Source organism: Quercus lobata, chromosome 10 (genome assembly GCF_001633185.2).
Source record: "Quercus lobata isolate SW786 chromosome 10, ValleyOak3.0 Primary Assembly, whole genome shotgun sequence".
NCBI lineage: Eukaryota > Viridiplantae > Streptophyta > Magnoliopsida > Fagales > Fagaceae > Quercus > Quercus lobata.
Window position 1 is genome coordinate 63454036 of NC_044913.1, and position 13897 is coordinate 63467932.

A 13897-nucleotide genomic window follows, 5' to 3' on the forward strand; every position below is an offset into this window, starting at 1 on the left:
AGACTTAACCTTCACTGATGAGGATCTATTGTTAGGTTCTAAGCCCCACAATCGCCCACTCTATGTCTCTGGTTATGCTCGTGAGCAAAGGATCGAGTGTATCCTTGTTGACGGAGGTTCAGCCGTTAACATACTTCCAAAAATGACCGTGAAACAACTGGGTTTTACCATGGAAGAATATCACACAGCCGTTTGGTCATCCAAGGTTTTAACCAAAGAGGACAACGTGCAATCTGCATGATCCACCTAGAATTGATCATTGGAGAGTTGAAAAGTAATGTCTTGTTCCACGTCATTGACGCTAAGACGACCTACAATATGTTGTTAGGACGTCCTTGGATCCATGAAAATGGAATAGTGCCGTCGACCTTGCATCAATGCTTCAAGTTCTTTCAAAATGGAATAAAAAAGGTTGATGCCGATTTAAAGCCTTTTGCAGAAACCGAAGCTCATTTTGCTGATGCAAAATTTTATGCAAAAGAAGACATTTCTAGTGAGGTTCTTCCAGTTGAGATCCCATCTATAAAAGGTAAACAGGGTGAAGAGGAGCACGTTAAATTCATCGCCAAAAAGGACATTTCTTCCTCGAAGAAAGGTCCAGAACCATTCCTCCGATATATACCATTATCACACCACAAAAATGGACAATCACCATTCACGGAATGCCTTCAATCTACAAAAGACGTGGGAAGGCTTCCTGCAAAGCTCACGATGGAGGATGTAGCCATATTGAAAGAAAATCATGTTATGCCTTCAACTTCACCCACAAATCCTTTACCCTCAAAGCCGTTAAAAGGATTCGTGAGATCTTCGCAGAGTCCGATAAAGCATGTTATTCTACCAAATGAACGGACGAAAGAATGGTTCGAACCAAAGGCATATAAGCTGTTAGCCAAAGCAGGCTACGATTTCTCAAAACAAGAGGACTTAGGGAAGCTAATTCCAGAAGCCACTGGAGAAAAGATGCACGGCCTTAGCAAAACACAAAGGAAAATGAGGCTTGAAGGGCATGAAATTCCTATCCCAAAGATCGGATTAGGTTATACTCCTGAACAACCAGCTCAGATATGGATCAAGAAAAGAAGCGATCCTTCGAGTTCCCAATACATAATAGTGGAGGTCGGCAAAAGTTCCAATCAAAGAAAAGACCATTCTTCACCCCGTGTCTCAGTGTTTGATTGCATCGAGGCCTCGTCATCACGAATCACAGTGTTCAACAGGTTAAATACAACTTGTTTAACACCAAATCGAGACACTCTTGCTTGTAAATCGGTCTTTGATCGACTGGGGGCAACGAAAGGGCCTATTGATAGTCATTCTCTAAGTTCAATAAACTTTGACGTTTAAGGGAAGAAGAAAGCTAATGATGAGATCTGCAGTAGCATTCCTTCACCCATGAAACGTAACTTTGCCTTGGAAATCAACACTGAAGGATCGCTCAAAGTCAAAAGATGAACAATTGTACATACAAATCAGTCACATATCCATGATGAGGAAATTGAAGAGGTATCATCCTCGTTTCATATTACAATAGAAGAGGGTACACTGTCAGATGCTGAAGCAACCAATGAAGAGGTCCATGAAGCTCCTCCAGCCTTGGAAGATGGAGGACAAGCTACAGTTGATGAACTTAAAGAGATCAATTTAGGGACTGCTGAAGAACCCCGGCCAACTTTCATCAGTGCACTTCTCACCCCTGAAGAAGAAGAAGGATACCTCAAGCTCCTAGTAGAGTATAAAGATGTGTTCGCTTGGACTTACAAGGAAATGCCTGGGCTCAATCCGAGTATTGCTCTACACCATTTGGCCGTAAAGAAGGGCATGCGCCCAGTCAAACAAGCTCAAAGACGCTTTCGGCCAGAGCTTATCCATCAAATAGAAACTGAGGTCAATAAGCTCATTGAAGCAGGCTTCATTCGTGAAGTGCAGTACTCGGAATGGATCGCTAACATCGTCCCTGTCAAGAAGAAGAATGGACAAATTCGAGTGTGCATTGACTTCCATGATTTGAACAATGCATGTCCCAAGGATGATTTTCCATTACCCATCACTGAGGTCATGGTTGATGCCATTACCGGTCATGAAGCTTTATCTTTCATGGATGGATCTTCGGGTTACAACCAAATTCGAATGAATCCTAAGGATGAGCAGCTTACAGCTTTTCGTACCCCTAAGGGAATTTACTGTTACAAAGTGATGCCTTTTGGACTAAAGAATGCTGGTGCTACTTATCAACGGGCCATGCAGAAGATCTTTGATAATGTACTTCATAAATATGTGGAGTGTTATGTCGATGATCTGGTGGTTAAAACAAAAAGGAGGGAAGACCATCTAGTAGATCTACGATCCGTGTTCACCCGCCTGAGAAAGTATCAGCTTAAGATGAACCCCCGCAAATGCGCTTTTGGCGTAACATCTGGAAAATTTCTTGGTTTCATTGTGAGGCACCGCGGTATTGAAATTGACCAATCCAAAATTGAAGCTATCCAGAAAATGCCAGAGCCCAAGAATCTGCGAGAACTTAGAGGCTTGCAGGGAAAATTGGCCTACATACGACGATTTATCTCGAATTTGGCTAGTCGATGTCAACCTTTCAATAGATTGATGAAAAAGGATGTGCACTTTGAATGGGATGAGGCTTGTAGCAATGCTTTTGCATGCATCAAAAGACACTTACTTATTCCTCCAGTTTTAGGTGCTCCTATCCCAGGAAAGCCTTTGGTGCTGTATATTGCGGCCCAAGAAAGGTCTCTAGGTGCTCTTATGGCGCAAGAAAATAAAGAGGGGAAAGAAAGAGCCCTTTATTATCTAAGTCGAACTCTCTATGGGGCTGAATTAAATTATTCTCCTATTGAAAAGATATGCCTCGCTCTTTTCTTTGCCATAGACAAACTGGAGCACTACATGCAAGCATATATGGTCCGTTTGATAGCAAAGGCAGACCCAATTAAATATGTCCTCTCCAGGCCAGTGATTTCGGGTCATATAGCTTGGTGGGCAGTCTTGCTTCAGCAATATGACCTTGCATACGTTCCACAAAAAGCTGTCAAAGGACAAGTATTAGTAGATTTCTTAGCTGATTACCCAGTTCCGTCTGATTGGGAGTTCTCTGATGATTTCCCGGATGAAGATGTGTTTTACATTGAAGTAATGCCACCATGGGTGATGTTTTTCAATGGGGCTGCACGTCAAGAAGGAGCGGGGGCAGGTGTAGTGTTTGTTTCTCCACAACGGCAAATACTTCTTTACTCGTTCTCATTAAGCGAACTCTGCTTTAACAACGTAGCCGAATATCAAGCATTGATCATTGGTCTACAGATGGCTATTGAGATGGGCATATCACAACTTGAGATCTTGGGAGACTCCAAATTAGTTATCAACCAAATATTGGAGCAATATGACGTCAAGAAAGAAGACCTCATCCCCTATTGCAAATATGCGAAGAAGTTGCTAGCAAATTTTGAAGCCATCACATTGGAGCATATACCGAGGAAGGAGAATAGACAGGCCGATGCTTTAGCTAATTTAGCTACTGCCTTAGCATTATCCCAAGAAGAGACAACCAAAGTCGCTATTTCTCAAAGATGGGTGGTACCTCTCGTGGTTAAAGAAGAAGAAGAAGAGCAAGCCAAAATCATTTCCGTATGCCTTGTCGAAAAAGAAGATTGGCGACAAGTGATCATTGATTACCTTCAACATGGAAGACTCCCGGATGATAAACGCCACAAGACTGAAATTCGGCGGAGGGTTGCTCGATTCATTTACTATAAAGACACACTTTTCCGCCGTTCATTTGATGGATTGTTTCTCCGTTGCTTAGGAGAGGAGGAGGCTAAACAAGCCTTAGAGGAGGCTCATTCTGGAATATGCGGCGCACATCAGTCAGGTCCTAAGTTACATTATAGGATCAAATGAATGGGTTACTATTGGCCTACAATGGTGCAAGATTCTATGGAATGCGCTAAAAAGTGCGAAGCTTATCAGTATCACGCAAACTTCATCCACCAACCGCCAGAACCTCTACACCCAACTGTAGCTTCTTGGCCTTTTGATGCATGGGGACTTGATGCAATAGGGCCATTACCAAAGTCATCCGGTGGCCATTTGTACATCTTGGCCGCAACTGACTACTTCTCGAAATGGGCGGAAGCTGTACCCCTTAGGGAAGTGAAGAAAGAAACGGTGGTCAATTTCATTCGAACTCATTTGATCTATCGGTATGGTGTCCCTTGGTATATCATAACTGATAATGGCAAACCATTCTACAATAGGCTGATGACAGAGCTATGCGAGAAGTTTGAATTTAAACAATAAACTCCTCCATGTACAATGCTCCGGCAAATGGACTAGCTGAAGCGTTTAACAAAACACTTGGCAGTTTGTTGAAAAAAGTGGTATCCAAGACAAAGCGAGACTGGCATGAAAGAATCGGAGAGGCATTATGGGCATATCGAACAACATTTCGAACGCCTACTCAAGCAACGCCATATTCTCTTGTCTACAGAGTGGAGGCCGTCCTTCCTTTAGAATGCCAAATCCCATCATTACGGATTGCCATTCAAGAAGGATTGACTGGAGAAGAAAATGCCAAGCTCAGGTTGCAAGAATTAGAGGCACTTGATGAAAAAAGGCTCGAGGCCCAACAACGCCTTGAATGCTATCAAGCTCGTCTTTTAAGCGCATTCAATAAAAGAGTCAAACCATGATCATTCCAAGTTGGTGACTTAGTCCTCGCCGTTCGAAGACCTATCATCACAACTCATCGTACAGGCAATAAGTTCACTTCAAAATGGGATGGACCTTATGTTATGCAAGAAGTCTACATCAATGGAGCTTACAAGTTGATTGATAATGATGGTGTAAGGATCGGCCCCATCAATGGGAAGTTCCTTAAACGCTTCTATGCTTGAAAATCAAGGATTGCTCCTCGGTAAGAGCTTAAACTACCCACCATAACGCTGCAAGGATACATGATGTCTTCCCATTACCTTTGAAAGCGTACAAATAAAGAAAAATTAATCCCCCCTTGTGGCACCATTTGTGAGTGTGGCGTAGTGGTTGGACGCCTGTGTCGCCCTTGAGGCCGAGGTCTCGGGTTCGATTAGTGGTGATACCCACTATTGCACAATTGGTACCCATAAAATACTGTGGGGCGTGGGGCGAGGATTACACACGTGAGCCCTCCTTTTTTGCCAAAAAAAACAAGATTGATCTAGACTTCAATGAAGTTGTCGGGTCAAACCATGTGACCGTTGCTTATGATGTACTTCCAACTCTCAAGCAGGAGGCAAACACTAACCAAGCTCACAAGTTGATCAACAATGACGATGCAAGGATCGGCCCCATCAATGGGAAGTTCCTCAAACGCTTCTATGCTTGAAAGTGTGTCAATAAGGAGAAATTAATCCCACTCCATGTCAACAATTGCGAGTGTGGCGTAGCGGTTGGACACCCATTTCTCCCTTGAGACCGAGGTCTCGGGTTCGATCAGTGGTGATACCCACTATTACACACTGTGCCCCCTTTTTGCAAAAAAAAAAAAAAAAAAAAAAAAAAAAAAAATTATAAAAAAAAAATCTTTTGAACTACGTGATGACTTGATCCCTCTCAAGAGTACGTAGGCAATTAGTATCCTTTGCTAGTTCAGTCACGCATTAAAAAAAATTAAAAAAAAATCATCAAAAAAAAAAAAAAAAAGAAGAAGAAATTATAAAAAAAAAAAAAAAAAAAAAAAAAAAAAAAAAAAAAAGAAGAAGAAATTATCAAAGAAAAAAAATCATCAAGAAAAAAAGAAATTATAAAAAAAAAAAAATGTGTTGAACTACGTGATGACTTGATCCCTCTCCGGGGTACGTAGGCAGCTTAGTACTTGTCACTAAGTTCAGTCACATGAAAAGAAGAAGAATGGCCAGTCTAACTTGAAGAGTTTTCCGACAGTCATCAATGCGCTTTTAAGGTCCTTTCGGTTGGTAAGGCATTGCTCAATAGGATGATCAAAGATCGACGCAGTAGAAAATGAAGACTGAAATGAAGTCTTCATGGCATTGCTCATTTTCTGTGGCCATCCTCCTACATCTCTGAAGTATACTTTGCATCATTTATCTCCTAGGGGCATCTTCTTGTACCTTTCATCTCTAGGCTGCATCGTCTCTTTTCTAGGTTGTGCCACTTCATAGCTCTGAAATTAGAACCACATCATCTCCCTTCTGAGTGGTGTTGTTTCACATTATGTCTCTGAAATTTGGATGACGTCAATTTCTTCCGGGATGATGGTAGATTATATATCTAAAGTCGGTGTGGCATCATCTCCCTTCTGAGTGGTGTAGTTTCATATCATGTCTCCAAAAGTTGGACAATGTCACCTTCCTCCGGCATCTGAAGTTGGTGTTGCATCTTCTCTCCTCCAAGGGCATGTCCATGCAATGTCAAAGTCTTGGTGGCATTCTTCTTGAAACTTCAAAGTCTTGGCATCTCCTTGCATCTTCAAAGTCTTAATGAGAGCTCTCTGCAATGTCAAAGTCTTGGCTTCTCCTTGCATCTTCAAGGTCTTGGCATCTCCTTGCATCTTCAAAGTCTTGATAGGGACTCCTTGCATTTTCAACATCTTGTTGGCATCTCTGAAATCTTGATGTCTGGCTACAATGCTATACGCCCTTGATGTCTGAGTGATGTTGCCTCTGAAAATTGTTTTATATGAATGTTTGCACAGCTTCGGCGAATAAAGTGTTGACATAACTTCAATGGCAATGTGGAGTGTTGACATGGCTTCATGAATGTTGGTAAGACTTCTATGCAAATGAAGTTTCGACGTGGTTTCATGAATGTTATCACGGCTTCGGCGAATGAAGTGTTGACATAGCTTCAATGACGAAAATGGATGCTGGCATAGTTTCGGCAAATAAAGCGTTGACATAGCTTCAATGGCAATGTGGATTGTTGACATGGCTTCATGAATGTTGGCATGACTTCTATGCAAATGAAGTTTCGACGTGGCTTCATGAATGTTGTCATGGCTTCGGCAAATGAAGTGCTGACGTAGTTTCAATGGCAAAGATGCAATGTTGGCATGGCCTCGGTATAAGTGAAGTGTTGTCATGGCTTCATGGCAAAGATAAATGTTGTCACAGTTTCGACATGTTTGAAGTGTAGATGTGGCCTCAATGCAAATAAAATGTCGAGGCAGCTTTATGACAAAGATGAATGTTGGTACGAATGAAGTGTTGACGTTGCTTCATGACAAAGTTGAATGTGGGCACGGCTTCAATACAAGGACAGATGCTGGCACGGCTTCGTGGTAAAAACTCTTGATACGGCTATGTTACAAAGACTCTTGAAATGGCTGCGTTGAAAAGACAAGTGTTGGTGCAGCTTAATTGCCAAGGAAAGCATGCTGCATAACAAAAACAAGCAACAACAAAGAGCTTATCAGAAGAAAATCTCATGGCACGTCTAAACAAAAAAAAAAAACAAAAAAAAAAAAAATCAAAGAGAGAGCTTCAATTTTAATCTTTAGCCTGTGGAAAAAAAAAAAAAAGTTAGTACAAACTAAGTTTGTGAAAAAAAAAAAAAAAAAAAAAAAGAAGAAGAAGGATGGGGAAAGGCATGATTTATCTCTAGAGTGTTATGCTACCCACTGGAGATTGTTTGTACAACTCAATGCATACCCTGATGGCTTTATATAGAAAACTTCTGAGAGACAAGACAAAAAAAGGAAAAAGAAAAATAGGCAAGTCATTAAATACTGCCACTGAACAATTAGAGTTCAAAGTCAGATTTTGCAAGCTCAAATGCACTCAAAGTCCAGGAAATCTGCACCTACCTTTTGACCCTCAAGTCTAAACGCAGTCACCCTCCTGACAGAGCAGCCAGCGTGCAGTGGACTAAAAAGTCTAAAATGACAACAAGTCCAACAATGCGGTTTCCCATTCCAGATTTCTACAATTTCTGACAAGATTTTACAAAAAATCAACCCACATAAATCTTCTAAGGACTTTGATGAACAAAACCCAGGAAAATTATCCTCAAAAAGCACGGCCAGAACACACAGTGATCGACGGAATAGTTTTTCAAAATCTGCACAAAACCGGCCATCATTTCACAAAACTGATACCACAAGGCTGTTAAATGCACTTCGAACTACAAAACCCAGAGATTTCAGGTCCAAAACCCCAGGCACGCGCCGCCAGAGAATAGTGACGAGCCGAGGCTTAGTCCTTCAATCCTGCGCAGATATACTCATAATTTTAGAACACGGACCACACCACTAGATTCTACGGCCTTCGAAGTACAAACCCAAAAAATTTCGGGATCAAAAGCGCTGCGACGTGCCTACACACGCCGCCGGAATGTTCGCCTTAACGAACACGCGCCTCCATCAGATCTCACACGCCGGAGTTCCCTCAAGCACGTAGATGGGCCACACGTGTCGCATATGCCACACGTGCCACACGCGTCCTAGCAATGTGACGTCATGGATGACGTCATCTCCCACGCCTGCTGACCCATTGGTCTAGATTAGACCCGGACCGACCCGGTTTGACCCGGATCCGAACCACCTGAAAAAAAAAAAAAAAAAAAAGTTTTGACCAAGCAGACCTTTGACCATGACCAAAAAGTTAAAAATTTCAAAACGGACCTGTCCCACTCAATTTTTCAAGTACATTCCGATTTTGGGACCCGTTCCTTCATTTGAGACTCGAAAATTATGCAAACGTCCAATTTCCAAAAAGTTGATTTTTGTGCAAATGTTGACCAAACGTCAAATTTTTTAAGATGGACCTATCTTGCTCAATTTTTCATGTACATTCCAAATTTGGGGTCTATTTCTTCATTTGAGAATCTAAAATTGCTCAAATGGCATGATTCTACAACTGTTGGCTTTGAAGTAAACTTTGACCAAGAATCAAGACGTTCGAGCAAAGTTTGTCCTATTCGGACTTTCACAAAGATTCTGATTTTGAAATCCACTTATTTGTTTTGGACTTGGTGATCACAAATCAAACCCACATCTTTGAAGTATTGATGGTGTCCAAAACTTAAGCTCCTGAGATCAAAATTTGAGATTCATCCATTTAAATGGGATTTCCTCAGGGTTATTCTCCAGATGTCATCAAGACTTCTCTCTCAAAGTACAAATGAACTCTCACAAGTGTGTTGGAACTTGAAGTTATACTGGGTCATTAGTTCAACCTGCTATTCCCGTTCGGTGCCTACCGGTCTCCAACCTACCATTCCCACCTACCGTTCCCATCTACCATTCCCACCTACCGTTCCCATCTACCGTTCTCACCAAAAATTCTCAACTACCATTCTCAACTACCTATCTACCATTCTTCATCTCTCTACTATAAATAGAAGGGCCGGGTTCATAAAAAAAAAAAAAAAAAACTCATTCGAAAAAAAAAAGAAAAAAGAAATACACTGAATCATGAAATGAAGAGTTGCTTCTTTCAGATTTTCAAGTCCTCCTTTGACAGCCATTTCTCACTATGACCTCATTATTCTCAACACCTAGCAACCGATATTGCTTCATAATCGGTTTGAGATCAACCCTCCCATGGTTCGGTCGAAACCCTATTTACAATATCATTGCAGTTTTGAGATCCAAACAAACTTTGTTTCTCCATTTAACGACCACCTTTGTCCATAAAATTACTCATAACAAGGCCTGCATCGTCCTCCCATGCTTCTGTGGACTTGGTTGGCCAGGAAATCCAAGTCTAGCGGACACACCTGTTCCTAACCTCAGGGCTCCTGTAGTCTCTTTCCAATTGCTTGGTCTTCCAGCGGAAGCAGTAGTTCGGAACAAACAGCAACTTGTTTGGTTTCCAAACCAAGTTCACAAGTTAGCTCCATCTTTCATTTTTTCTGTACTTTTCCAACAAATGGCAGTAGATGAAGATGGTAAAAAGTGTTGGGGTATCCTACAAATTGTTTTCCATCCAACACTTAAAACAACCTCCAAGGCGCCAGCTCATCAGAATTCAACCTTTGGTGCCGGTAAATGGTTATCAAAGCTTTATTCCATGTCCCCACTACTACGGGACCCAAAGGTCATCGTTGCTGGTACCTCAAAACTTATTTTCTGAAATTACTCCAACTTAAAATCAGCTTGAAGAATTTCAGAAAGTACTCTTCTGAAATTACTTCAACTTAACGTTCGTCAGCATGGTCCCATTACACAGGCACATTCTATAACTCGCTGTTGGACCTCATTCAGCATACAGTCAGTCCCATATTCAAAGGTGTACTTCCCATAAACATCTACACCAGAAGGGTCCTAGTATACAGGGCCAGCACCATGGTGGTGTATGCTTTGCTCATTTGATTTGCTCCATCTCCGTCTTCTTTGTTGCCACTACCAGCATACCTAGAATACATAAGCTTCTGAAATTACCTCGACTGAACTTGAGTGATACAATTACGCAGGTGCATTGAACCACTTTCCCACCTGTCCTTGTTGTAATCCAAAGCATGATCTTCGGAAATAACTTCACCAGAAGTTCTTAAGAACACGAGGCTAGCTCTATGACCCTGCATGCTGTATCTAGGCACCATTCTTTCATCTTCCCCATCTTCAACATCTTGTGATCGTCGCCAACGATCCAAAATACTCTTTTGAAAGTACTTCAACTTAATCTCTGCTAAGAAGGCTCCATCACGCAAGTACGTTCAAATACTTGCAAACCCTTTTTCGGTCTCATTAAAGCCTTTCATATGGGTGGGTCTACTCTTCGGAAACTATCTCATCCTTCTGAAAGCTCCACCACCTTCAACAGCTCCACCACCTTCAACAGCTCCACCACTTTCAACTACTTCACTTCAAGAGTCAAGTACCAAAAATCCATTTTTCGAAACTCATTCCCACACCACAATCATCAATCTGTGTGCGTGAACGAGTCTCGAGGGGGCATTTGTAGAGAGGGAAAATTCCCGACCTATCACAAGCTGACACGTCACATTATCAAGTCCACAAAATACAGCCAATTACAGAGCACCATGTATTGCTGCTAGGTTTTGCTATCACTATTTAAAAGCTGACAGAAATTTACCAACTGTCATTCAAGAACCAATCATGCATCAGCGCACGTGTAAGCAATGACTCAAGCAACCTCGCACGTGTAAGCGATGACTCAAGCAATCTCGCACGTGTAAGCGATGACTCAAGCAGCCTCGCACGTGCAAGCAATGACTCAAGCAGTCCAGCACGTGTAAGCGATGACACAAGCGGACCAATCAGACTGTGACATGTGTCACCAATCAAGTTCCGCCATGTGTCGCTCACCCACCCCAAAACTCCTATAAATAGAAGCCTTCCTAAGACATTTAGGAGGACCAGAATCCAGAAGTGAAAAAGCTCTGCGAAGATCAAGCCTCAAAGCCTTCAAGAACTTCAACCCCAAAATCGGAGAACATTCGAAGCAGAATCATCCAGATCATCTGCCTAGATCCTAAATTTCGCGGGAATCAAGCCAAAAGTGTTCGAAAACATCAACAAATCATAAATCATTGAAGCTCAACGGATTCAAGTCTCTAAAGCTCCGAAGAACTTCCACCACAAACCTTCGAAGACAAAGAACGCACGAAGAACACGAAGAACACGAAGAACACGAAGAACGCGAAGAACAAAGGGTTTCTAAACAAGCTCATAGCTAGAGATTCATTGTAATTCCGTTTCAGTAATCTTCGATCCGTCCCTCAACCAAATTGAAGGATATTTTGTGTTCAAGTCAAATCCACATTACCATAAATCTAATCAATAAGTTTTGCAAGGAGATCGAATCAGAGGATCACTCTTTTGTAATTCCAGAGAATTGTACCACACAATCATCAATACAAATTCGCATTTGTGAAACTATTTTACTTGTTTGATTTATTTCAAACTAGAAATTTAGTCGCTTACAATGAGGTAGCATCAGGGAAATGAGAAGAAGCAGCAGCTTGATTGATCTGCAAAGACAGGTGAATTTTTTTTTCAAAGATTCACAAAAGCCTTAACTGCTTCTTCGATTTTTATTCTTCTTCAAAGACCTTCAATTTCTTAGAAATCCGGTATCCAAAATTCGGTATTCGATCCAGTATTGCCGGAATGACTCCGGTACTGTCGGTATTTAAACCGGAACGAAATACTAGCATTCCTGTACCGGCCAAGGTTCCGATACGGTATACTTGGGGAAGGGATAAAGCTGGTATTTCTTATCGTATTGGGGCTATTTTTATTTTCTGAAGAAAAAAAAGCGGTCAGCCCATCTGCGTCTCTGAAAAGGCAAAGCTTTGCTGTGTTTTGTAAACGTGAAAAATCTGGATTTTGAAAACGCAAACGTGCTCATTTTGTGGAGCCTAACGATTTGGCAAATCACGTTTTTTCTAAAGTTATGGTTTTGTGAACAACCTATCCAAACGGGCTCATAGTAAAAGTAATTATAGTAGTATTTTCTTTTTATTAAAAAGAAAATGAAATTTTAGTTAACTTATGGTGGCAGTGCAAAAGACCATCTTGTATCCCATGTTATTTACATTAAAACTAACCCTCAATGTTGAAAGGAGCTTTGAATATAGACAATAGAGTTTATGGTAAAGTGTAGTGCATCATGTTGGTCACAATTAATTTTGCAATAGAAAATTAATAGAGTTGGTAATCCAAAAAAAAAAAAAAAAAAAGTGACATGGCCGATAATGTGGCTTAACAGAAGTATAGTAATAATAATTACTATACTTCAGTTTTAGATATAAATAGATTAATAAAATTGTTTGCTTGACTACAACAAGGATAACTATTATGTCCCCATCCATAAGAGCCAATTTCTTTGTTTTTTTATTTTTTTATTTTTTGGAAAATCATGTTACCAATGGTTACAGCCTTACAGAAAGAATGTTGTAGAAATGGTCATCCATATGTAAATGTACAAAGTGTGAGGTTACTCTGTATCAGACACAATGGTTGACTGTTTTGTATTAGTTATAAAATGAAAGGCTCTTGCTAACAGCAGCCTATATAATTTGTTCACCAATAAAACATCAAGATGTATGGAGTTCAGGTGATAGTCCAATGGTAACAGTATTTTTTATGGTGCCTTATGTTTGTGATGATTTGAACCCTACTTCCATCTGTTCCACTATTTTATATATATATATATATATATATATATATAGATGGGTTCAAGTTACACCTGGTGTAACTTTAAAAAAGTTACACCTTTTCTACACCATTGATTTTTATTATATCTAACGGTAGAAAAACACTAATAGTCATATCATTTATTATCCTAAAAATTAGTGATTAACTGCATTAATTCTCTCTAGTATTTTTAAAAAGTAATAATAAATAAATATATAAAAAAAATCTCTCCTGCCTCGTTATCTTTTTCTTCATCTCTCTTTTATTTTTATTTTTTTTGAATCTTTGTCTCATAAGCTGCTTCCATCAACTTTGACTTGCTTGACAAATTTTGGGACCATGAAAATGGGTAAGCAGTGGTGGTGATGGCACCAATGGTGAGAAAGCAGGGAGGGAGGTTTTTGTTGATGCCCAGCGGAGCAAGCCATGAGAGATAAGTTTTGGAACAAGATTAACCATGGAGAGATTGGGGTCTTTTGGTAGTTGGTACTACCGGTGTTGCACAGAGGAAAAAAGGGCAGTGAAGGATAGAAAAACTAAAAAAGATTACAAGAAACAAAACATTACCAAACTAACAACCTCCACTATTAATGTCACATTCTGCAATTTTCATGCTTCAATTGTATTTTCAAATGAACTTCAAAAGCATTAACCTCAACAGATTCATTCAAGGTACTAACAATAGATTTTCAAATTGGCTCCATATCTTAGCCTCGACTATAAGGCCATAAATCTGCTATCGGTTTCATCAAAAGACTATAAGAAAGGATGCTTAATGTA

The 13897-nt window shown here is 40.5% G+C and overlaps 1 protein-coding gene across 1 annotated transcript; it reads left to right on the forward strand.

Moving 5' to 3' along the window:
- The first annotated feature begins 237 nt into the window (after positions 1 to 237).
- On the forward strand, positions 238 to 3915 carry LOC115965196. The gene is made up of 2 exons (XM_031084378.1): positions 238 to 1272; positions 1477 to 3915. Exons 1-2 carry the CDS (start codon positions 238 to 240, stop codon positions 3913 to 3915), a joined length of 3474 nt encoding a protein of 1157 aa, XP_030940238.1.
- The last annotated feature ends 9982 nt before the right edge of the window (positions 3916 to 13897 follow it).